The sequence below is a fragment of the Myotis daubentonii genome, chromosome 2 (genome assembly GCF_963259705.1).
Source record: "Myotis daubentonii chromosome 2, mMyoDau2.1, whole genome shotgun sequence".
Lineage (NCBI taxonomy): Eukaryota > Metazoa > Chordata > Mammalia > Chiroptera > Vespertilionidae > Myotis > Myotis daubentonii.
In genome coordinates, this window is record NC_081841.1 from 62489919 (window position 1) to 62516156 (window position 26238).

Sequence of the window (26238 nt, forward strand, 5' to 3'; positions counted from 1 at the left end):
GGGAAAACAGAAGGGCAATAGGTGATTAATGACCCAAGACATGTGGGCCCCAGCAGGGGTTCGAGGCAGACTGTGAAACTTCTTTGTTCTTAGCCTATTGACTCTAGTCCACGTGAGCCTGGTCATGAGGTTCCTGCAAATCTTTGATAAACAAAGATTTTTGTACTTACTTCCTTTATCTCCTTGGGAGAGGCACTTTCTGGTAAGGGGCTATTTTTGTAAAACTCAAGCTGCAAGCAGAATTCCTCTAATGATTAGCATGTCTATATCCAAGACTAAGCAGAAGCCATTAACCCAAAGGCCATGGGAATAGAGCAAGCTTGAACAAGATGGAGTCAGAGAGGCCGAAAATCACTCTGTTACATTAATAGATAATAAATATTTGTTGATTAGAACTGAATAGACCATAGAAATTATTCTATAAAAGATTTGAGGCAGTGTATAGGGAATGCAGACACAGTAAACTAATAAATTAACAAACTCATTAAGACCAAAGAAATTCTCAATTAACATAGGAGGTTTAAACAAGGAGATAAATAAGACAGATAAACACACTATAAGGTCCTTCAAGATTGCAAGGGTTTTGCTATAAACTTGGAAGTTAACTTGCTGCACAATGACAATGACAAGAACATTTATTTAGCACTTATTATGTATGCAGCTTGGTGGCTAAGTGTTGATACACACTTTGCATTGAATTTCTACCACAAACCTCAAACCCATCTGGGTAATTATTATCTCCATTTTACAGATGAAAAGGTTAAAACAAAATTTTTATTATCTTGGAAGAGAAAACAGCTCAGTTTCTTAGAGCTACATTACATTGGGGAAAAAAAAATGTTGACAGTGTCAACATTGCTTGAGTAAACACAGCAAATCTTTTGTGAGGATATGCTTTTGGTACCCTTGGCCTTAGGCAAAGATTCTGACCGAGAAGAATCACATGGGGACTCCCCCTCACCCCAAATTCGGACCCCATGGATCCTTGCTCCTCAAAGTGAGGTCTTTAGGACAGTATTATCAGCAGGGCTTAGGTTATTAGAAATGCAGATTCTCAAGGCCTCACTGCAGAAGGCACCAGAACCTTATTTTACCAAGACTCCCAGGTGACTTGTGTGCACATTAAAGTTGAGAAGTGTGGCCGAAACCGGTTTGGCTCAGTGGATAGAGCGTCGGCCTGCGGACTGAAAGGTCCCAGGTTCGATTCCGGTCAAGGGCATGTACCTGGGTTGCGGGCACATCCCCAGTAGGAGATGTGCAGGAGGCAGCTGATCGATGTTTCTCTCTCATCGATGTTTCTAGCTCTCTATCTCTCTCCCTTCCTCTCTGTAAAAAATCAATAAAAAAAAAAAAAAAAAAAGTTGAGAAGTGTGGCTTTAAGTGTAGAGGAGGTCCCATGTGTCTGAATTCCAAACAGATTCCCCAGGTGCCCTAGGACATAATAACAAAATGCAATCCAACTGCTCACAGTTGGAGAAGCCAAGCAAGGGTTTGCAGTGGTTCTCAACCTTGGCTGCACATTAGAATCACCTGGGAATCGTTTTAAAATCCTGATTTCTGGGCCTCACCCTCTGGAAATTGTATTTCTTTGTTATGGGGTGGGGCCACAACATTAGTAACAAAGAAACAGAATTTCCGGAGGATGAGGCCCAGAAATCAGGATTTTTAAAAAGATTCCCCCGTGATTCTAATGTGCAGCCAAGGTTGAGAACCACTGGGTTAAGGAGTCAAGACAATAGAAGACGTGTGTGCACAACGGTTGCTCTATCCACTGAGCCAAACCAGCTAGGGCTGTATTGAACTTTTCTAAAAAATGATTTAAATTATTTAGCACTGGGCCAAAGTGAAACTGCAGTAAGACGCATAGTTTATTTTGTGGCTGCAAGCACCCCTACCTACTCCAGGGTATCTGGTCAGATGGTATAGTAATTTCTATTTCTGGAAATTTGGGGTGGTCCAGAAAGAAAAATACTAGTTGACAGGTGGATTAATATGTAGCAGGGATCCCACTGTCAGGCCCTGCAAATTTCTCACAACATGTCTCTTAAAAAGTAAGAGTGTGGCCAGGTGGTAAGCTTTAGGGGGTAAAGTGCAAATAGCCATCCCACCTTTATAACTAAGAAAACAGCAACCACAAGGGGGAGCACAGTCACAGAATTAAAATCTGTCTCCCAAAGTTGGGTCACCTGGATCTCTGGGTTTTAAGGCAAAGGCATTCTCCATATCCACCTTTGTGAGGCAAAGTGAACTCTTAAATACGGGACAGATAAGGAGAACCTGACAAAGAGAAAACTGTGAAAGAATAATTGACTTGTCCCACTAGCTGGTTTGGCTCAGTGGATAGAGCATTGGCCTGTGGACTGAAAGGTCCTGGGTTCGATTCTGGTCAAGGGCCCATGCCCAGGTTGCCGGCTCGATGCCCGGTAGGGGGTATGCAGGAGGCAGCCGATCAATGAGCAGGAGGCAGCCGATCAATGATTCTCTCTCATCATTGATGCTTCTATCTCTCCCTCTCCCTTCCTCTCTGAAATCAATAAAAATATATTTTAAAAAAAGAATAATTGGCTTGTCAATCAGATTGAATGGCTGGATCAGAAGAGCTTCACCAAGGGAAAACCACGAATCAGTCACACACATCTCACTGCAGATGAATTGGTTTCACATGCATCATAGGAAGCAGAATGGAAAATTAGGAAAACCGACTTTGAAGGCAATCTGCTATGGCTAGAATTCTGGCCTCGGCAGGCCTTCCCACATTTACTGAACTTTCCAGATTCTCATCTGCAAAATCAGAACAATGCTGTCTATCTTGAAGGTTTGCAAAATGCTCTGTTTGGTGGATGGGACTCAATCCTCAGCAACAATACAATGGTGGCTTAGTAATACTGACATTAACACTCAAGAAAATTTATTGACTGTTTATTGGATACCATGATGAAATCAAAGATAATTAAGATACTGTCCCTAAATTATTATTATTAATTTTTCATCCTCACCCAAGGGTATGCTTTTATTTATTTTATTTTTATTTACAGTATTTATTTTTATTGATTTTAGAGAAAGAGGAAGGGACAGAGAGAGAGAGAGGGAGGGAGAGAGAAACATTGATGTGAGAGAAATACATCAAGGCAGCTATATGTGCCCTATCTGGGGTTCGGACTTGCAACTTAAGTATGTGCCTTGACTGGTAATTGAACCTACAACCTTCCAGTTCATGGGACGACGCTCCAACCAACTGAGCCACACTGGCCAGGGCTTGTCCTTGGGTTTTAAATAGCTTTCTTTCAAAGACTAAAACTGAGATAATAATAAATTGCACTTCTCAGGTGTAAATATAAAGTAAATTGCAGCCCAGCTGGTGTAGCTGAGTGGTTGAGCATCAACCTATGAACCAAGAGGGTCATGGTTTGATTCTGGGTCAGGGCACTTGCCCAGGTTTCAGGCTCGATCCCCAGTGTGGGGCGCGCAGGAGGCAGAGGATCAATGATTGTCTCTCATCATTGATATTTCTATCCCTCTCTTCCTCTCTGAAATCAATAAAAATATATTTAAATAAATAAATTCCAGTAACGCCATGGATGGCTGATATGAATCACATTTAGACTTGACTACATAATCGCAAAGCAAGATGCTTGCCTCTGGTCTCTTTCTCCCCATGGCCAACCTATCTTTCTACACTGCCAACAGTTATCTTTATAAAACATGTATGTGATCATGACTCTTCTCTACTTAAAAGGCTCCCTGCTGTCTGCAGCACTGTGTCCAAGGGCTAAGCACAGGGGGCCTCTCCCAGCTGGCCCGGGCCTTCCTCCCCAGCCTCTGCTTTGGCTATTCTGGCTCTTCACCCTCAGCTCTTACACAAGACAGTTCCACATGAAATTAGGGCAGCTAGGGTTCCATAGTTAATCTCCTATGTGCAAAGTGGGGGGAAAAAACAACTTAAGCTTTTAATATTTTCCCTTACATTATAGCCTGTTATAAAGTAAAAAGATTTGCATAAAAACACCTTTTTAGCCCTAGCCGGTTTGGCTTAGTGGATAGAGCATCAGCCTGTGGACTGAAGGGTCCCCGTTCCATTCTGGTCAAGGGCATGTACCCGGCTTGCGGGCTGGATCCCCAGTAGGGGGCGTGTGGGAGGCAGCTCATCAATAATTCTCATCATTGATGTTTCTCTTTCATCCTCTCCTTTCCTCTCTGAAATCAATAAAAATAATTTTAAAAAACATTTTTTAAAGCTGTACAATTAAGAATAACGTGATGATCAATTGAAACATGCATGTATATGAATATTTTTCAGCTCTCAGGGATCTGGTATTTTAGTGGAGGACATCTTGTAACTCCATTTGCAATTGTCTGGGTATGATCACCCCCCTTTCCCCCCAATGCAACCCGTAAACTCTCTGGGTTGACCAAATTACTCACTATTCATCCATTAAATCCAGTTCAAATACCATTTCTCCTGAAAGCCTTTCTCCCCAAATTTCCTTTCTCCTTCCTCAGGGCTCCCAAAGCCAGGAGTATTTCTCTCTTACAGCGTATTGTGCCGCCTGTAATTATTTATTTATACCACAATAGATGTGAGATCCTTTAGGGCAGGGTCTGAACCACTGAGTCCCTTGCTTTTAGCTCGGCGTTTGGCCTGCAGGAAGAACTTGAAAGTGTATCTCTGGATACATGAATGAATGATTGAAGCCTAAAATTCCCTACTCTTCAGATTTCGCAGGAAAAACATTTTATATATACTTCTGTCAAAAAGGTAGTGACCTCCGAAGTGCGACCTACTCCCACTCCCGCCTTTACCACCGTCCTAGCTCCCCGAGCTGCTGCGAGGATGGGAGAATATTGTGTTGAGATGGGGTATTTTCTCCGCTTCGATTGAGGAGCTTCCCCTTCGTTTGATTTTTTAAAGCCACGTCGTTCACAATTCAGTCTCGTTTTCCTACTGGGGTCCAACATCTGGGAGTCACATCCTTTCTGTCATGGGGACATCCAACTCTGGATTTCTGCCATGGGGTCTGAAAAGAGCCCGCTCCAGGTCTCCCACCCTCGGCCAAAGAAGAGTCCCAGGTTGGGAAGAGGTTTCCCAGCGTCTGGGACAGCGATCCCGGCCGCGCCAACCAAGCGCAGGGAGGCGCGAGGCCGGGGCGGGGCTGCGCTTGGCCACGGGAGGCATCCATCTTCCCAGACCGGCCCGGCCTTCCCCCGACCCGGCGGGGCGGGGACGGAGGTTGGCAGGGGCCACTGCGCCGTCCCCTCCCACGAGCCGGCCCCATCTCTCCGGTCGCCGCCCGCAGCTCACTCGCCGGGAGCCGAGAGCCGGGAGCCACGGGCCGCGGGCGCGCCGGCAACTTCGCGGCCACTGGGGGCGCGGCTCCGCCCGGCGCGGAGCGAGTGTGGCCGGCGGCCTCCGGGGGGCAGCAGCGGAACGGGAGACGGGGAGACAGCGGCAGCGTCGGCGCTCGGTGGCTAAGAAGGCAGAGGCCCCTCGTGGAGCCGGCTCTGGAGACCTGAACTCCGGCGGGACTGCGCCCAGGACGCGTTGGAGCGGCGCCCACCCGCCCTCCCGTCTTCCGCCGGACCGGCTGTAGGATTGCGATCCCTCTGCCCCGGTGGCGGCGGCAGCCTTCGCCGACGGAAGCGCGGCGGGCGCGGCGGCAGCATCCCCACCCGGCGGGACCCTGAGCACGGAGCCGGCGGCTGGAGCAGGAAGGGAGGTTGGCTGCGCCCGCGGTGCGCACGTTCTCCGGCGCCCGCCCTCCCCCGCGGGCCCTGCCCCGAGCGCCCGGTGCGGTTTCTAACAATGGTGCGGAGCGCCGCCGCGCACCCCGCGTCCGCCCAGCGGTCGTAGAGGAAGTGGCCGGGCTCCGGGTGGGGTGGGCAGGGAGACGCCCCCCGCCACTCGCTCGCTGGAGTTCGTCTGCGCGCCTGGGCTCTCCGGCCCCCAGCCCCGGGCACCCTCCGGATCACCGACGGCTGCTCGACCCGGGAGCATGGTGCCGGCGCCCGGGTTAATCTAGTGCTCGGCTCGCTCCCTTTTTCCGCCTCTCCCGCCTCTCCTTTACCGCCTGCCGGTGCTGTGCTGCCTCTGGGTTCCTGGCGTGTGGGAGCTCAACTCTCCGCCTCTCCAAGGGGACTGGTTTGTGACCACCTAACCTAACCGAACTTGCCCATCGAAAGCAAACCCACAACAGCTGGATAATGTCCACTCCGAGCAGATTCAAAAAGGACAAAGAGATCATAGCCGAGTATGAAAGTCAAGTCAAAGGTAAGGATGGGAGCGGCCGCCTCGCTCCTTTTGTGTGCTTTCTTGTCATTGTGCTCTCGGGGAGTTGCATTTCTAACTTGGGGTCTGCGTCGGAGGGAGGTTGCGAGGGACACTTCGAGCGCCTGGCCGAGCCACCGGGGGCTTCGTCGTACAAGACAATCCCAGACCCAGTCCGAGTCCCGTCAAACCCCCGGGAGCTGGGAACCCGGTGGTTTTCCCTGGCTGCCAGCGCGCACCTCCCAAAGGGCTTTAACTTAACCCCCGCCTTCAACTGGGCAACTTACATGGGCGGCAGGCAGCACCAGCGGTTTCTGCCTAGTTCTCCCCGTCATCATGATCCCCATTATTCTTTTAAAATGATGCCATTGTCACACCACAATTTTTTTTTATAGGAGTCATTTTCTTGAAGTCAGGACACCAAGTGGTCTAGAGCTTCATTGGGTGCAGGCAATTTTGACACTGACACTGTTCACTCTTCATGTATTAGGGCGAGGCCCCCTTTATAAAACAACTCCCTGGAAGCCTGGCAGTTCAGCCAAGCAAGGACTCACTAGTAGAGCCGACTCCTCCTTTCCAGAGGGCCAGAATCCTCACTGCCATCTTTCACCCTCACACGGGAATAGGAATATTGCTTTATCATTTGCTGGAAGCCACTTGCATGTGAAATGAAGATTTGAATATTTCAGCAGTTGACACGTACATTGTCAACTAATGAAGGAACCTACTTAAGGTTGACTGAACATTTTTACGTGCTTTTGTGGTTTGAGAGAGAGATATTTTCTCTCTAGAACAAGTATTTTGTGTTGCCGTTGAAGTGTTTCATAAACATAGATGTTTATTGCCCCCCCCCTCCCCCTGCCTCTTTTGTGGTCTCTCAGAGTAGCTTTCTCTATTGAGACAATGGATGGAGTGTGGAGGTACCTACTGCTCTTTGGAATATTCAATGCAAAGTTCATTAAAATTGCTCTGTAGACACCTGTGTTTGTACAGCTACGGTCTTAGGAAAGGCGTTCCTGTACTTGCCTTGGGTGTTCTTTTGTGTGGTCAAGTTGTGAAAATGCCTGGCATCCTGGGAAAGGACCTATCACCTGAGTGTGGGTCTGGACCAGCTCAGCCTGACGCCAGGCGCACGGTGTACCAGCCCAGGGGCTCGGGTTTCCTTTCTGCTGACCCCTGCAATGGAGTTAAGCTAAACATGGCCCGGGAAGATTTTTATCCGCTTGTAATTCAGATAATTTATACTTATAGGACCTGGTTCCATTGACCTGGACGTTTTATTAGAAGAGAAGTAATTATTTCTTTAGAGACAGGAAAACTTGGTAGTGAGCACATCCTTTCTTTTCTTTTCTTTTTTAAAAAATATATTTTTTATTGATTTCAGAGAGGAAGGAAGAGGGAGAGAGAGATAGAAACATCAATGATGAGAGAGAATCATTGATTGGCTGCCTCCTGCACGAGACCGCAACCCTGGCATGTGCCCCTGACCAGAATTGAACCTGGGACCCTTCAGTCCGCAGGCCCACGCTCTACCCACTGAGCCATTTCTTTTCTTAATGAGTCCAGCACAGCGTAAACCCTTTCATTCTAGGGTAGAATGCCTGTTCATAATCACTATTCCTCTGTGCAGTGTTCCACATGGCTCTTTGTGGCAGGTCCTCCATGGGTGGCAGTCTGGCTTTCCCGCTGCATGTATTTCCTAGTATTGGCTTAGTTATTTCTGCCCTAAGACCATTTGTCCATGACCAAGTTCTTATCTGAAAAATATTCTCATGATTAATTTCTTTCAGAGTATGAATTCTATAGTTATATGGTTACTTCTGTGCTTGAGAATATAGACCCTCTACATTAATTAAAAAGCAATCAAATGGGAGGTGTTGCAATGTTTAAAATGTGTGTATGAACATGGTGGAGATTATTTTTGGAACAAATTCTATCCCACAAAAAGTGATCTGTCCCCTATTCCCTTCAACCCTAACTGATACACACCCTGGAGTCCTCAGGCCGCTTTATGACTCTTTACTGCACTTGACCTGCCCTCTCATGAGGACCTGTGAGCAGACTTGAATTACCTCTCCTGCAACACTTGCATGTCTTCTAACCCAGATCATTATATCCATATGCAAATATGGGAGTAGGGGGAATACTGTGATGTCAGACCATGCACACATTTAATGGCACCAATTCAACTGTACTTGTATGCAAAATCAAGAAGAGAGTGGGAGAGAAATGATGGTTAAATAGTGCATGAGGTCCCCTGTTCTACAGTGAGAGTAGGTTCTTTAGTAAGGATAGCATGAGAGTTAGGACTCCGATTTCCTGTTTAATTTCCTGAGTCCTTTCAGGCTCAGTGTCTTACCCTTCCAGAGTGCTAATCTGGTGTTTAAAGATACAGTATGTGTTTTTCGAACAGCCAGCTCTTTTAATTCTAGCCAGTTATTTCATCTGATGAAAAACAAAAGAAATGTGGCCTATGTATTGCTGAAGGAAAACTTGGCTGTGTTGGAGAAGATGTAGGTCTGTTCCCAATGAATAAAGCCACAGATATTGGTCTCCCTGGGTGAATTAGGTATATGAGTGATTTCAAAAGTCTTTTTTTATTATGTGTGTTTTTTCTTATACGCTCTCATTTCCCTAAAACAGTTGCATTTATTTCAGAATTTCTGATATAATGTTTTGATCTAAAGGAATGACTCCAGATGTGGGATTTTGCCACTGTGGCTGTCTGCACATGTTTTGGGAACAGATTTTATGGAGCTCTTGTCAACTGTGAAAAGAACTATCCTAGGTGATAATGTATAATTTTATGTGTAAGATTATAAATGTATCTAGTTAGACGTATCATATTGGGCAAGTCATTTAGCTTCCGTCTTCTCTATAAGATAAGGAGTTTGGACACTCTCATCCTAAGGGTCCTTGAGTCTAATCAAAGATGTCATGTCAATTCATACTAATCACCTAGTAAAATTTTCATGCCATTTTGCATTTTCTCTCAGCTGCCATGTGTTGGGGAGAATTATCTTTGCTTTCACTTTTTTTCATAATGACTTCACAAACACTGTGTATTGAGTACTCAGGGAATTAAAATGTAATGCAATAGAGAATACATAAACATAATAAAACCATGTTCAGAAAAGTATAGCAGAATTTTAAGAGGAGAAGTGGGAATCATACAAGTAGTTAAAGAATAGGATAGCCATGGCTGGTGTGTTCAGTGGTTAGAGTGTCAGCCTGGGCACTGGAGAGTTGTGGGTTCGATTCCCAGTCAAGGTAAGGTACTCGGGTGAAAGATCCTATCCCTGCTCCTGGTCAGGGCATGTGTGGGAGGCAACCAGTCAATTGTCTCTCTCACATCGATGTTTCTCTCTCTTCTCTCTCTCTTTCTCCCCCTCCCTTCTCTCTCTAAAAGAAAATTCAATGGATAAAAAATCCTCATTCCTCCATTGAGGATTAAAAAATTAAATATATATATACATATACATCCTATATAATAAAAGGCTAGTATGCAAATTGACCGAACAGCCGAAGGACTGGTCGCCATGACACACACTGATAATCAGGGGGCAGATGCTCAATGCAGGAGCTGCCCCCTTGTGGTCAATATGCCCCCACAGAGGGAGTGCCGCTCAGCCAGAAGCCCTGAGCTGGGCTCACGGCTGGTGAGCGCAGCAGCAGTGGCAGGATCCTCTCCTGCCTCTGCAGCAGCAGTCGGACATCCCTCAAGGGCTCCTGGACTGCAAGAGGGCGCAGGCCAGGCTGAGGGACCCCCCCACCCCAGTACACAAATTTCGTGCACTGGGCCTCTAGTGTATATATACACTGAGTGGCCAGGTTATTATGACTGGCCCAGATTATTATGACCACCCCATCAGTACTTCACTGACACTTCCAAAAATACTGAGTATTGAAAACATCCTAAGCAAATACTCTCGAGGTTTTATTATTATTATTATTTGCATAACTAATTCACTCAGTTATGTGTATATACATATGTGTCTATGTAGAGGAAGGAAAAGACTGACCATTTTATGCATGTTGGTCAGCTTCCCAAAGATTTAGAATCCAGAGAAATTAATGTCTTGTTTGTACAGGCCCTTAAAAAGCATGACTGGAAAAGTGTATGAAACGCAAACCATTTGACTATGCTACTTGTTAGCATCTCTGGCAAAAAGCTTAGCAGTGGAAAAGAGTGTTAACAATTGGCTCACCAGAGATTTGGGGACCATCTGTGGGTGTTAGTGATCTATGTAACTTTTGAATTCTGCAACCAAAATAGTGTGGAGCACATATAAAAAAATACCGGTTCGTATATGGGAACCCAAAGAATCAAAAACTATTTCGAGAGGTGGGATGCATGGATGGGCAGTTGTGTTTGCTTTTCATAGTGCTAGTTGTTAGTTGCTAAGACTTGACAGCTATTATTTGCAGTGTTTTCCTAGGAATAACCTCATACTCATCTACGTGCCACATGTACAGGAAATGCCAAGACAATCTGTTGTTCTTTGACTACTCTGCTGCCTGGATTACAAACAGTCCGTTTTGGTAGCAGATGGAACATGAGCAAATGCCAGTTCAATTTAAAATGACCCCATGTCATGCAATAGATTTTAACGGGGAAAGTAAAAGTGCCATTAGCATTTATACGGAACCTATGTGTACATCTAGTGTTCTTGCATCTATGTGGAATAGAAAGCAGCAACAATTTAAATGGCAAGTTAAAACTTTATAGCTAGGAGGGACTTTGAACATTTCCTGTCCTACTCTCATTTAAATTGTTGCTGTTTTCTATTCCACATTATTAATGTGTAATTCTGAGGCATAATTACCAAGTTACACAGTTAACTACTAGGGACGAACCCAGCTCACCTGCTTTCCAGTAGCAGGGGTTTTCTTTCAGATTCCTCACAAAGTAGAGCAGAGGTAGATAGAACACTTACCTATTCAGACTTTATATTCGTTGAAGGAATCATAGCTGGACCGAAGAGAGAATAGCAACTCTGGTCTGTGAGCAGCAGTTAATGAAATTGATGAACTGTAACTACATTGTTTTTTCAACCAAGATCCTTTTAAGAAACCACAGTGCCCAAGCAGCAGTTTCACATGCTGGCCTTCAGATCAAGACAGACAGTGGTGAATACGTACAGATCAGGGGTGGGCAAACTTTTTGACTCGAGGGCCACAATGGGTCCTTAAACTGGACCGGAGGGCCGGAACAAAAGCATGGATGGAGTGTTTGTGTGAACTAATACATGTTAACACTGCTGCTGGTGAAGGAGCGGAGGGGAGAGCAAGAGAACCCTCCGCTCTTTCGGCTCCACGGGCCGGATAGAACAGCCTAACGGGCCGGATCCGGTCCGCGGGCCGTAGTTTGCCCATGGCTGGTACAGATCCAACTTGCTTGGTATTTTGATCAAGCTGATTGCAGCCATTGCAATAAGCCCTCTTATGTTGCCCAGAAAACCTGATTAGTCAGATGGAGCTCAGAAAATATTAAGGAACCGGTGCATGAAAATTCGTGCACTGGAGGGGGCGTCCCTCAGCCCGGCCTGCCCCCTCTCACAGTCCGGGAGCCCTCAGGGGCGGGGGCGACCCGGCAATCAGGGGAAGGCAACGTCCCATCACACCTCTCCTGCTGCCACTGCCGGCAGCGCAAGCCTTGGCCGGCCCTAGTTACCTGCACCTCGGGCAGCCCTGGGTGGCTGGGGTGCTAAGAGGACTGGGGGACTCTGGAGGCAGGCGTGCGGCAAGGCCAGGCCTGCCGCCCAGGCGGGGCTGAGGGGACTGAGTGACACCATCTTGTGGCTGTGGGTGTCGTCATCTTTGAGGACGGGGCAGTCCATTAGCATATTCCCTCCTTATTGGCTGTGGGCGCTGCCATCTTGAGGTCATGGCAGTCAATTAGCATATTCCCTCCTTATTGGCTGTGGGCGCCACCATCTTTGCGATGGTGTGAGGGTCAATTAGCATATTCCCTCTGTATTAGATAGGATAGTTTTGGAGAAATTTTTGAGCAAAAGCGTGTCCTGAAACTCAGCGAGGGTTGGGAGTAAACCTCAGCTCTGACTGTGGAGATGGTTGTGCTCACTCCTGTGCTATGTGCTGTGTGGTCCAGCTTAGGAGCCACACACTCTCAATTCTGGTTCCGATTTGAGAGTTTACTTTGTGGATTGACCAGACAGACCTTTGTTTCATTCATGCTACCCATTTTCACTTTAATTCAGACATCTAAGAATTAGAATAAAGACATGGGAGTATGTCTGATCACTCCATCTATTTTTGTTTTAGTAGTTTGAAGGCAGACATTGAGATTAGAGACAGTTACTTGAAGAGATTTTTTTGGTTCTTTGAAGGTGTTTTTATTTGTTGGTCCTAGTTTCTTGTTTATTGAATATCCAGTTGATATCTCGAGATGAGAAAGAGTGGAACATAGTGTTTAAGAGCAGAAACGTTGGTGTGAGCCATGCAGCCCTGCCACTAATTAGATGTGTGACCTCTAAGAGTCAATTTCTTCATTTGTAAAATGGGGTTAGTAATAATACTTGCCTTTTTGTCTTTATGAGGCTTCAGGGAGGTGATTTGTGGAAAGCATTTACAACAGGCTTTGCACATAATAAACAGTCAATAAAAACTAGTAGTTCTCTGTTTAATTTTGGTTTTCTTTACATCTCTGCTTTTGTTACATCCCGACTCCCAGCTCCTTATAAGGTGGATTTTATATTGTGTCTTTATTTTATTTTTTTTATCTTAGTATGAGTAGCAGAGCCTAAAAGCACATTCCTAAGCCGCCATGTGTTTGCTTCTAACTTGTTTGAAACGTTATCTTTGTTCAGCAATGCTATATGGAAAACCGAAGCCCAGTCGATGGGTTTCACTTACCCACGGTGAAAAGAATCCTCATGACATCAGATAAAGTCACTGACTTCATTTCATGGTCTTGAGAACAAGATTTTCTTTGAAAATCAATATAGAAATGAAATTTTCACTTATAACTGCTTATTTGCTTCTGCTTCATTAGAAAGCACTTTGGCCAGGCTGGTGTGGCTCAGTGGTTGAGTGTCAGCCCATGAACCAGGAGGTCATGGCTCGATTCCCAGTCAGGGCACATGCCCAGGTTGCAGGCTTGATCCTCAGTAGGGGGGCTGCAGGAGGCAGCCAGTCAATGATTCTCTGTTATCATTGTTCCTGTCTCTCTCTTTCTTCCTCTCTGAAATCAATGAAAACATATTTTTTAAAAAGGATTTTTTCAGCTTTATTGAGATATAATTGACATATAACCGATAGCACTTTGATATTAAAAGTTATCTATATACCCTGGCTGGGTAGCTCAATTGGTGATTGCAGGTTTAATCCCCAGTCAGGGCACATGCAAGAATCAATCAATGAATGCATAAATAAGTGGAACAACAAATCAATATTTCTCTCTCTTTCGCTCTTTCTCCCTCCCCACCCCCTGGTCCTTCCCACCCTTCCTCCCTCTCTCAAAAAATCAATCAACCAAGAACAATTTGAAAAATTACCTATGTATCTTCTGGTACAGGGCTTTATTAAACACTAGTGACCCAGTGCACAGATTGGTGCACATTGAAATGAAATTAATTAGAAGGTGGCCAGCGGGGTGGGACTGGGCGAGATGGACTGGACACACCCTGGAGCCAACCTCCCGCCAGTCCTTACCTGGCCAGCGCACCTGGGGTGGCACTGTGGCTCGAAGGGCGTCTGTGGAGTGAGCGGGGTCCCTCTGGCAGGTGGAATCGTGTGGCCCCGCGAGGAATCAGGCTCCCTCCTCTCTGGTTCTGGGCTGCATCACCCGAGAACCACTGCTGCCAAGTCACTGCAGCTCAGCAGCTCCTGTGTTGAGCGTCTGCCCTCTGGTGGTCAGTGTGCATCATACCTACCGGTTGGATGGTCACTTAGCCTTTTATATACATAGACTAGAGGCCCGGTGCACAAAAATTTGTGCACTCGGCGGGGAGGGGGGTCCCTCAGCCCGGCCTGTGCCCTCTCGCAGTCGGGGACCCGTCGGGAGATAACGACCTTCTGGCTTAGGCTTGCTCCCAGGTGGCAGAGGGCAGGCCCAATCCCTAGGTGCAGCCCCTGGTTGGGCTCAGAGCAGGGCCGATTGGGGAGTTGGGGCACTGCCCCCTGTCATGCACAGAGCAGGGCGGATTGGGAAGTTGCGATGCCACCCTCAGTCACGCTCAGGGTAGGGCCAATTGGCGGGTTGGGGCACTGCTCCCTGTCACACTCAAGGCAGGGTTGATGGGGAGGTTGCGGCGCTACCCCCTGTCACGCACAGAGCAGGGCCAATCAGGGGGTTGGGGAGCTCCCCCCTATCACGCACAGAGCAGGGCTGATCAGGGGGTTGTGGCCCCGCCCCCGTCACACACGGAGCCGCAGGGTGATCAGGGGGTTTGCGCGCTGCCCCCTGTCACGCTGATCCCGGTGCCAGGAGGCCTCGCGGCTCTGCTGATCCTGGTGCTGGGAGGCATATTACCCTTTTACTATATAGGATAGAGGCCTGGTGCATGGGTGGGGGCCGGCTGGTTTGCCCTGAAGGGTGTCCTGGATCAGGGTGGGGGTCCCCACTGGGGTGCCTGGCCAGTCTGGGTGAGGGGCTGAGGGCTGTTTTCAGGCTGGCGGGTGACTGAAGCTCCCAACTGCTCCTTTTTTTCTTTTCTTTTTTTAAAATTCTGGGCCAGCTTTAGCTCTGACTCCAGCTCTGAGGCCTCTGCTGCTGAAAGCAGGTATCTGGTTTGTTTGTGTTCTATAATCGAAACACTGTATCAACTCCAGCTCTGAGATCCCGGCTGGCTGAAAGCAGGTTTCTGGGGTTTTGTTTAGCTTCTATATTTGTAACTATGTTTCAAACTGCAAGCTGAGAGGCCGGCAAGGCAGGCGGGGAACGTTGGTTTCCTCCGTCACTGAAGCAAGCAAGCCTCATGTTAGTTTCAAGCTGCCTGGCTGCCGGCGGCCATCTTGGCTGGCAGTTAATTTGCATATCACCCTGATTAGCCAATGGGAAGGGTAGCGGACATATGCTAATTACCATGTTCCTCTTTTATTAGATAGGATTATTGAATGAATAGAATAATTGTTTTGGATTAGTATTTCTTTATAGGGTTAACCAATAAAAATTTGGAGCTGTAAAACAAATTAAAAGTTTAATTGAGGTCTTAAAGGATTCAAATCCAAGAGACACATTCAGGTAGCAACTCAAAATGCTCTCTGGTGAGAACAAGGAAAGGCAGGGTTTATAAAGGCAAAACCCACGAAATGAAATTCTTTAATGCAAATGGATTGCTGACTAGGTTAACAGGGATCGGTTAGTTCCAGTATGCAAACTAGGGAGGCGAAAACTACAAAAAGCAAGTAAAGCCATAGCTGGTTTGGCTCAATAGATAGTGGCCCATGGACTGAAGGGTCCTGGGTTCAATTCTGGTCAAGGGCACGTAACCCGGTTGCAGGCTCAGATCCCTAGCTCGGGTCAGGGTGTGTGTGGAAGGCAACCAAGTGACTCTCTCACATTGATTTTTCTCTCTCTCCACCTCTCCCCTCCCTTCCACTCTCTCTAAAATCAATGGAAAAATATCCTTGGGCAAGGATTAACAAGAAAAAAAAAAAAAGGAAGTAAAATCCATATATGTTTAGGTAGCAGTTGTTCCAAGATGTTTATGGTTGGGCCCTGAGCTGAGTTTAGCAACAGTTTTAACAACTTAATAGCAGCTCTGAGAAGTGAGGCACAAGATGTGCACAGGCCCCGCTTCCCTAGTAGGCTCCTGACTCTATATTACGTGACTCCCTTAGCAGTGCTCCTTCCATTTTTTTTTTTTTTTACTATCAATAGTATAAATTAACATGGTGGACATTCAGAATTATCTAGTGTGTTCAATGAAGTATCGCCACAAAATTAAACTGAATTCAAATTGTGTATAACTTCTTTAGAAAGTCACAAAGCTGGAAGCAATCTAAATGTCAGACAGTGGGGAGTGGTTAACGAAATTCCACCGGGGGATGGTTGACTAACTTGTGTACAGGGATCATTACGCAGTCATTAACAATGATTTTTGAAGAATGGGGAAGTATCTCACAATAATTATTTTTTTTAAAAAAGAGACTATGGTAATGACAGGCTAAATGGACACAGAGTGATGCCATGTGCATGCCTGCCATATCCGGTGGTGGGATTTCAGCATGAGGAGGAAACCTAGTCAGCCCTCCGTCTAATTTGTCATTTGACAAGTAAAAGAAAAATGTCATTTTCCCCAACTCAGATGTTCCATGAAGCCAAAAGTTTACAATAATCGTAACAGCATCCGGCAGTCACTGATTGCTAATGGTGTGCAGGTCACTGTTGTGGCTGCATTGCGTGGCTGGACTGGGCTTTATATGTACACACCAAGCTGTAATGCATAGCAGAAGGCAGGAGGAATTTCCTGTGAGTTCTCCTGCTTAGCATAGGTTGTACTTCCTGTATTTTCGGACCATGGAATACCCGCCCTTTGAGGTTTCCTGGTTTAATGCAGGAATCTCACTTTGAGCTTCACCCTCCCTCAGGATGGGGTGGGGCAAGGTAAATCCAAGGAAAATTTAGTCTTGGATTGAACCTCTTGATAATTGATTTGTCCACAGGACCATGTCAGGCTTCTTGTTTACTTACAACTCAGTGATACACTTTGGTTTTTCTCTGCTTTGAGTTCAGCCAACAGTATGTATGTATGTATGTGTGTGTGTGTGTGTGTGTGTGTGTGTGTGTGTGTGTGTGTGTGTTAATATTTTGCTTCTGTCATTTAAGTTTTTAATTCATCTGAAGTTTGTTTTTCATATTGTGAACCAGGGGGATTTACTTTTCATATGGATGACCACATTTTTTTAGTTCCATTTGTTAACTAGTCCCTTCTTTTAAGAAGTGATCTTCTAGCTACTTGTGTCCTGACCAAATTTCATATATGCATGAGTTTATCTCTGGACACTCTATTGTGTTTCATTGGTTAAGTTATAGATTCTTACACCAATATTACATTATCTTAATTACTATAGTTTTATATTAAGTCTTTATATCTGGTAGGCCAAATCTTCTTTCTTTATTCTCTTTCCGAAGTTTCTTTGTGATCTTGGTTTTTTCTTTTCCAAGTATATTTTAGAATCAGGTTTTCCTTCCATGGAAAACTTATTGCCATTTTGATTGAGACTGCATGAAATTATAAGTCAGTTAGAAGAGAATTGGCATCTATATGATAATCTTCCTACCCATGAATACGAATATTTCTGTTCATTAATTTTTAAAATATTTTACTGCAAAGTTTTATATTCCTTATGTTTTTTAGATATGTTATAATTAATTTTTATTGTTAATGATCATGAGATCTTTTTTTAAGTTGTTTTTTAATTGTTTCTGGTGTACAGAAATGCCATTTATTCTGCATATTGGTCTTATGTCCAACCACTTTGCTTGTCTATTATTATTTCTAATAGTTAAACAAACTTTTTTCTAAAACTTCTTTGCAAATAAAGCCAATCATTTCCTCCTTCCAAACATTTTGGCTTTATTTATTTTGACTTTTTAAAAAATTTTTTGCCATAGGTAGAATTTTGAGTACAAAGTTAAAAAAAGTGGTGACATTGGCCTTTTTTTTTTTTTCTTCTTCTTCTTTTACTTCTGGATATAAAGGGAATGCTTTTAGACTCTTCCCTTAAAGGCTAATGCTTGTTTTTGGTTTATTATAGATACTTTTTATCAGGTTAAGTAAAATCTCTTGCACTTCACAGTATTTTTTCCTTTTTAGCCTGTTAATATGATGAGTAGTAGATATAGCTTTCTTAATATTAAACTATCTTTGCACTCCAGAATTAAACCTTTCATCATTGTATTATCTATCTATATAATAGAGGAATATGCAAATAAGCCAGGATGCTATAACGTCATGACCAGACAGCAGGGACCTGAGGCTGCATGACGCCTGCCTGGGGCGAGGGATCTCAGGCTGCGCCCCCTGCCCCGGCACCAGGCCAGGGGACCTCAGGCCGCACCCCCCTGACCCCCCGCCCCACAGGGCTTGACAGGGGACCTCAGGCCAAGCCCCTCGCCCAGCGGGGCTTGATGGGGAACCTCAGGCCACGCCCCTCCCTGGTGGGGCTTGACAGGGGACCTCAGGCCATGTCCCCTGCCCTGGCACCGGGCCAGGAGACCTCAGGCCGTGCCCCCGGCCCCAGTGCCGGGCCAGAGGACCTCAGGCTGTGCCCCCCGCCCGGCGGGGCTTGACAAGGGACCTGAGGCTGTGCCCCCTGCCTGGAGGGTCTTGATGGGGGTGGGGCTGGTCAGATCTGGGTCTCCTGCGTTTTCGAAGTGCGTTCAGGTGGTGGGCAGGGTCTTGACTTTAGGTCCTGCGGCATGCCCCAGACTCTGACGGGAGGAAAATTTTCATATACATTTTACTAATTTTCTTTTATCTCTGACACTTCTATTATAGAGAAAGGGCAAATAACAATCCTTTATAATAAAGAGGTAATATGCAAATTAATCCTCACGCCCTCACAAGATGGCTGTCTATGACCTCACCAGCAGAGGGGTTAGTGAGGGACAACCAAACAACTGAACAAGCAGGCTGCATGGGGCAACCAGGCTGGCAGGGGGGGAGGGGGGGGTGCAGTTGGGGGCAACCAGGCCAGCAGAGGGAGGCAGTTGGGGGCGACCAGGCTGGCAGGGATGGGTGCAGTTGGGGGCGACTAGGCCTGCAGGGGGGGGGGGCAGTTAGGGGCAACCAGGCCAGCAGAGAGAGACAGTTGGGGGTGATCAGGCTGGCAGGGGGGCAGTTAGGGGCAGCCAGGCCAGCAGGGGGGGCAGTTAGGGGCGATCATGCTGGCACGTAGAGGCAGTGAGGGGCGATCAGGCTGGCAGGGGGGACAGGGAGGGGCAACCAGGCAGGCAGGCAGGCAGATGAGTGATTAGGAGCCAGCGGTCCAGGATTGTGAGAGGGATGTCCAACTGCCGGCTTAGGCTCGATCCTAAAGGGGTCCCAAGGGGTCCCCTTGGGGTCCTGGATTGGAGAGGGGCAGGCTGGGCTGAGGGGACCACGCTCCATGCACAAATTTCGTGAACTGAGCTTCTAGTATTAAAATATTTCCTCTAATTAATTTCTTTTTAATGTGCATGAATTTCAGGCACCGGGCCACTAGTATATTTATAAACAATGGATTCAGTTTGGCAATATTTAGTTTAGTGTTCTTTTGTTTTTTGTTTTGTCTGTAAATTCTTTTTATTTATTTATTTATTTATTTTTTATTGCTTAAAGTATTACAAAAAGTATTACATATGTCTCCTTTTATTTCCCCCCCGCCCGTGACAATCCCCTGGCCTCCCCTACCCTCCAGTGTCTTATGTCCATTGGTTATGCTTATATGCATGCATACAAGTCCTTTGGTTGATCTCTTACCCACCCCCCTCCTGCCCTCCCACCCTCCCCGGCCTTCCTGCTGTAGTTTGACAGTCTGTTCGAGGCAGCTCTGCCTCTGTATCTATTTTTGTTCATAAGTTTATAATGGTCTTTATTATCCAGAAATGAGTGACATCATGTGGTATTTTTCCTTCATTGACTGGCTTATTTCACTTAGCATAATGCTCTCCAGTTCCATCCATGCTGTTGCAAATGGTAAGAGTGCCTTCTTTTTTATAGCAGCATAGTATTCCATCATGTAGATGTACCACAGTTTTCTAATCCATTCATCTACAGATGGGCACTTAGGCTGTTTCCAGATCTTAGCTATGGTGAATTGTGCTGCTATGAACATAGGGGTGCATATATCCTTTCTGATTGGTGTTTCTGGTTTCCTGGGATATATTCCTAGAAGTGGGATCACAGGGTCAAATGGGAGTTCCATTTGTAGTTTTTTGAGGAAACTCCATACTGTCTTCCATAGTGGCTGCACCAGTCTGCATTCCCACCAGCAGTGCACAAGTGTTCCTTTTTCTCCTGTAAATTCTTGAATGAAATAGGTCAAAGGTTTTTCTTACTGATAATGTGTTCAGGTACATATCTAAGTTATATATGAATGTGTTGGAGAGTATTGTTTCTCTTTCTATTTTGTAGAAGTGTTTGAAATTTTGAAATATTCTTTTTCTATTTGAGTCTAGTTATTTTCTTTCTGTAAAGAACTTTTTTTTAAAATATATTTTTATTGATTTTTTACAGAGAGGAAGGGAGAGAGATAGAGAGTCAGAAACATCAATGAGAGAGAAACATCGACCAGCTGCCTCCTGCACACCTCCCACTGGGGATGTGCCCAAGGTACATGCCCTTGACCGGAATCAAACCTGAGACCTTTCAGTCCACAGGCCGACGCTCTATCCACTGAGCCAAACCGGTCTTGGCCTGTAAAGAACTTTTTAACTGCTAATCAGAAGTTAGTTATTTTCTTTATTAGTTATAGGATTACTGTTTCTACTTCTTCTTCTTTGAAAAGTTATATTTTCCAGAAATTTATTTGTATGTATTCAAGTATATATTGACATAATATTGATAGTATTCTCTTTTTTTTTTTAAGTGGCTGATCTGTATTGAATTTAAAATACTTATTTCTGCCTTCTCTTGATGAATCTTAAAGGGGTTTGTCTGTTTTTCTTGGTTTTTCATTTTCTTTTGTTTTCCGCTCTTATCTTTACTACCACCTTCCTAATTTTCTTTGGTTTATTGTTGTTTATTTTCTTAATTTGGATACATAGTGCATTTATTTTTATGTTTTTTTGCTACTATAGGCATGGTTTCTTTTTTGATCCATGAGGTATATATGAGTATGCCTTTACATTTTTAGTTTATCTTTAAAAATATATAATTACAATATGATTTTAGAGTAATACCTTTTGAAATTAGTTGGAGATTGTTTGCTCTTTTACTATTTTCTGGAGAAGTTCATGTAAGATTGGAGTCATACGACTTGACTCAAGTGTTTAGCAGAACTCATCTGTAAAGTCATGTAGGTCTAGTACTTTCATCAAGAAAAGAATTATTGCTTGCAAATTTACAGATTTTCCGATAAAGTGCTATAAAACTGTTTATAGTATTCTTATATCTTTTTAATCTTTGCAGCATCTGCAGTTATGCCTCTTCTCTGTTAATAACAATTATTTGTGTGTGTGTGACTTCTCTCTTCTCCTTGATTGACCTTGCCAGATGTATGTTTATTAGTCTTTTCAATGAACTAGTTTTTGCTTCGTTGGTTTACTGTAATTTATATTTGTTTTCTGTTTCATTAGTTTATCCTCCCTATTGTTCCCTTCCTTAAACATTTTTTAGCATTATTTTTTTAAAATATATTTTTATTGATTTCAGAGAGGAAGAGAAAAAGAGAGATAGAAACATTAATGATGAAAGAGATGCCCTGGCTGGTTTGGCTCAGTGGATAGAGCACTGGCCTTCGGATTGAAGGGTCCCGGATTCGATTCTGGTCAAGGGCATGTACCTTGGTTGTGGGCACATCCCCAGTAGGGGGTGTGCAGGAAGCAGCTGATCGATGTTTCTAACTCTCCCTCTCCCTTCCTCTCTGTAAAAAAATCAATAAAATATATTTTTAAAAAAATGATGAGAGAGAATCACTGATCACCTGCCTCCTACATGCCCCCCAAGGGTATTGAGCTGGCAACCTGGGGAATGTGCCCTGACCTGGAATCAAACTGTGACCTCCTGATTCATAGGTCAACATTCAACCATTGAGCCATACTGGCCCGCTACATTCTACAATTTTTATGTGTAGTGTTTTTATCTTTCAGTTCTGTGTACTTTCTAGTTTATATTATGATTTTTTCTGTAACTCATGATATTTTGAAAAGTGTGCTTTTCAAAAGTGTGCTCTAGGTCTACAGAGCTATTTCATTTATCCTTTGTTACTGACTTAGTAACATTGTCATCATAAAATACAGTCTGAGTTTTTGAAAGTTTTCTCTTGACAGCATTTTCTTGGACCATGCATGCTGTTGAAATGTCAGCCTTCACCTTTCCCAACTATCCCCATCTCCCTTTCTTCTTTACATCTCTCCATAGTACTTTTTCTCATTTGATCTCTTTTATACTGACTTTAGGGGCTTTTTAAATTCCTTATGTGAAAGCTGGTGATATGATTAAAATCATATTTTAAAAAAATTTTATCCAATATTTTAGTTTTAACCAGAAGGGTCATGCAGGCATACCTACCTAAATTTACTGTACTGTAGGAAGTAGAAGTCTGATATTCAGTGGTGTGGTATGTGTGTTTTTAACCCATCAATATATTACATTTAAAAAAATTGAGATATAATTGACATAAAACATTGTTAGTTTCAGGCATATAACATAATGATTCAATATTTGTAAGTATTGTGAAGTGATCCCCACAATAAGCCTAGTTAACATCTGTCACCACACATAGCTATAACTTTGTTTTCTTGTGGTGAGGACTTTTAAGATCTACTCTCTTTAGCAACTTTCATATAGTTATTTTTAATTTATCCAATATCAAGTTCTGTATTAGCAAGAGAACCCTGTAAGTTGAAGTTACTAGGGGAAGAATATATATAGTTCAAGTTACTTTGGGAAGAATAAGTGTTTTTTTTTTATAAAGATAGTGACAGGGATCTGGTCCTTGCCATCCAGAAATGATGCTTATAATCCAAGCTGTGTACACTGAGGAGGATACACAGACAAGAGAGCAAGTAATGCTACACTAACACTTTTTACGTTCTATATATATAGGTGTGTGTGTGTGTCTGCACATGGGAAAATACAGGATATGGACTTTAGGGATGGAAATGTGTAATGAGGACCAGTGAAAACCTTTCATCGATGTGAGAACATCCAAACGTGTAGAGAATTTTTATGAGTTTATTTGAGCCAGGGAGCAAGATCTCAAGTGGCCCAGAGTACAGCAGTTTTGCAGTTCTTTTATGCATTTTAAATTAAGGAGAGACTGTAAGGAGGAAAGCAAGGCAGGGAGCAGGTTTCAGGATAGTTACTAGGTGTACTGGTTGATAATGCGGATTTTTTTCAATGGATAGAGTTACACATAGGTTGATATATATGTGATTTGATATGTGTTGTGCCCAGATTTCAAGGTTCCTAAAAAGGCCATCAGGGAGCCAGTGAGTCCAATGCAAAAGCAAAGAGTCCTTCATTTCGAACTAGTTCGGCTCCCCGACCACACTCACCGATGCAACAACGGTAAGCCCAGTGGCCTCGAGGGAGAGCGAGAGAGAGCGAGGCCTGATGGGATTGTGGGTTTTATAGTAAGGGCAGGGGAGGGGAGTGTGGGCCCCACCGATTGGCCAGGCGCGTCGGGTCTTGTTACACAGGATGTGGTCATCTCTATGGCGCGCACGTCCCTTGATTGTCATTGGTTAGTTTAAAGAAATCCCGGGCGTGGCCAGCAGGGGCCTGGGCTTCTGGGAAGAAGGCACTCTCCTGAGCACATGGCGGCCTCCCCAAAAATGGAGGACCCAGGGCAAGATGGAGGGCGCAGTCCTAGCCACCCCCCAGGGCGAGCTGAGCCCGGGCTCCAGGGGCCAGTCCAGTTGCCGGGGGTCCAGCAGATCGACCAGTTCCAGCCCAGACAGGAAGTCCACGTCCTCCGTCTCGTTCCCGGGGGCGCCGGTGATCGCCTCCTCCTCCATCTCCTCGGGTGAGGGCATGCGCCCCGCCCCACCGCCAATGCTGCGCGGTGGGCGGGTGGCCTGCTCCGGGCTCCCACCGTGGGCTGGGGAGTCGGTGCCCGAGGCCGCCAGCAGCGTGGTCAGGCTGTGCCTCATGGGGCCCGGCGGCCGGCCTACATAGGTCCCACGATGACTCGCCCTTTCAATATGTATGCTATATTGTTGTATTGCTTCTTCAGATTACCACTTGTTCCGATCGATGGCACACGCACTTTCTGAGCAGCACTTCAAAACATATAAAGAAGTGGAAAATTGGGTCTCTGAATGGCTTGCCTCAAAACAAGAAAAGTTCTATTGGGACGGTATCCACAAATTACCTGAAAGATGGGGGAAATGTGTAGCGAGCGATGGACATTACTTTGAATAAAGCACTTTTGATGTTTCTCTTGAAATTAATCGTGTTTTCTTTGATTACAAAATCCACATTATTACAGTTAATAATGCAGATTATTACCGGTTAATGCAGATTAACTATTAACTGGTTAATAATGTGGATTAATTATATTATCGTTAATAATGCGGATTGACTGTTAACCAGTTAATAATGCAGATTATTTCCGGTTAATAATGTGGATTAACTATTACCGGTTAGTAATGCGGATTAATTATTACCAGTTAATGCAGATTAACTATTAACCAGTTAATAATACAGATTGACTATTAACTGGTTAATAACACAGATTTTGTGATCCAAAGAAAACACGATAATTTCAAGAGAAACATCAAAAGTGCTTTATTCAAAGTAATGTCCATCGCTGGTTACACATTTCCCCCATCTTTCAGGTAATTTGTGGATACCGTCCCAATAGAACTTTTCTTGTTTTGAGGCAAGCCATTCAGAGACCCAATTTTCCACTTCTTCGTACGTTTTGAAGTGCTGCTCAGAAAGTGCATGTGCCATTGATTGGAACAAGTAGTCATCTGAAGGAGCAAGGTCTGGTGAATATAGTGGGTGGGTTAATACTTCCCAGGCAGGATCTTTTAACGTGTCTTTAACTGGTTTAGAAGTGTGTGATGGTGCGTTATCATGAAGCAAAATTACTTTGCCGTGTTTCCTGGTCCACACCTTCCTGATCCCACCAAACGCAGAGCATTGTCTTCTTTCCAAAGCGATTTGGCCTTGCAGTCGATTTTGATGGTTGACCTGGATCAACCCATGATTTGTGTGTTTGGGATTCTCAAAATAAATCCACTTTTCATCGCCAGTCACAATTTGATGCAAAAAAGACTTTCTTTCATGCCGTTGAAGCAACATTTTACTGATGGCTTTTCAGTTTTCCGTTTGTTTTCATTCAGTTGATGTGGCACCCATTTTCCTTCCTTTAAAATCTTTCCCATTGCTTGTAAACGATCAGAAATTGTTTGCTGAGCAACGTTTAGTCTTTCTGCAAGTCGTTTTTGAGTTTGACACGCATCTTCATCCAATAATGCTTGTAATTGTTGGTCTTCAAAATTTTTCAGTTGACCGGGACATTCTTAGTCCTTCACATCGAAATCATCACTTTTAAAGCGTTTAAACCAGCATTCACAAATATCTTGAGATGGAGCATGTTCACCATAAGCTTCCCGAAGTATACGATAACTTTCAGCAGCACTTTTCTTCAAAATAAAGTAAAGAATTAAAACTTCCCACAAATGTTCTTTTTTTGGCACGAAATTCGACATTTTTAAGTGTAAAAATATCTATGATGTTAACACCTTCAGCAAATTTGAAATATGAAGTTTTGAAGCTTGTGGTCTATACAACAAAATAGCATACATATCAAATTGCATATATATCAACATATGTGTAACTCCATCGATTGAAAAAAATCTGCATTATTAACCGGTAACAAGATTATGTGCTTTTTGAGGGTTAATATCAAGGGTATTACTTCTTGTATTTCAAAGGTGAAACTAGATGCTTAAGAACAATGGCCAGGGCTGGCTTAAAGCCTTTCACTAAAGAAGTTATAGGCCTGGGGCATGACAACCCTCCATGACCTGCCTGGTTAGGAATTTATGATTAGAGGTTACGTTCCCTTTTTTTTCCATCCACACTGATACGGGCAGAGCATGAAAATCTGCACACCTCTCTGATTAACCTGAGATTCTGTTGGGACATCTGGGGCCTTGCTAAACATCCAGAGTCTGATCTTTCATTGTTGCAGATTGCAGGTGACAGCTCTCTTTTTCTTGTGGTAATGCTTCTACCCCTTACCCCTTGGGGTTCTGTCCCAGAGCTGCCTGCAGAGACTTATAGTCGGGCTCCGCTCCCTGGAAGACACGGCCGCCTCCAGCCGCCCTGGCATCGCAGCAGAATAGC

General features: G+C 44.6%; 1 protein-coding gene across 2 annotated transcripts in view; it reads left to right on the forward strand.

Annotated features, from left to right (window-relative positions):
• The first annotated feature begins 5270 nt into the window (after window positions 1-5270).
• Window positions 5271-26238, forward strand: part of SRGAP1 (SLIT-ROBO Rho GTPase activating protein 1) — a 272029-nt gene continuing 251061 nt past the window's right edge. The window contains exon 1 of one of the 2 annotated variants that reach the window (XM_059683488.1): window positions 5271-6265. In XM_059683488.1, coding sequence (XP_059539471.1) covers window positions 6199-6265 — 67 coding nt within the window. In that variant the 5' untranslated portion in view covers window positions 5271-6198. The remainder of the gene's footprint in view (window positions 6266-26238) is intronic. The other variant, XM_059683487.1, reaches the window with a different exon arrangement.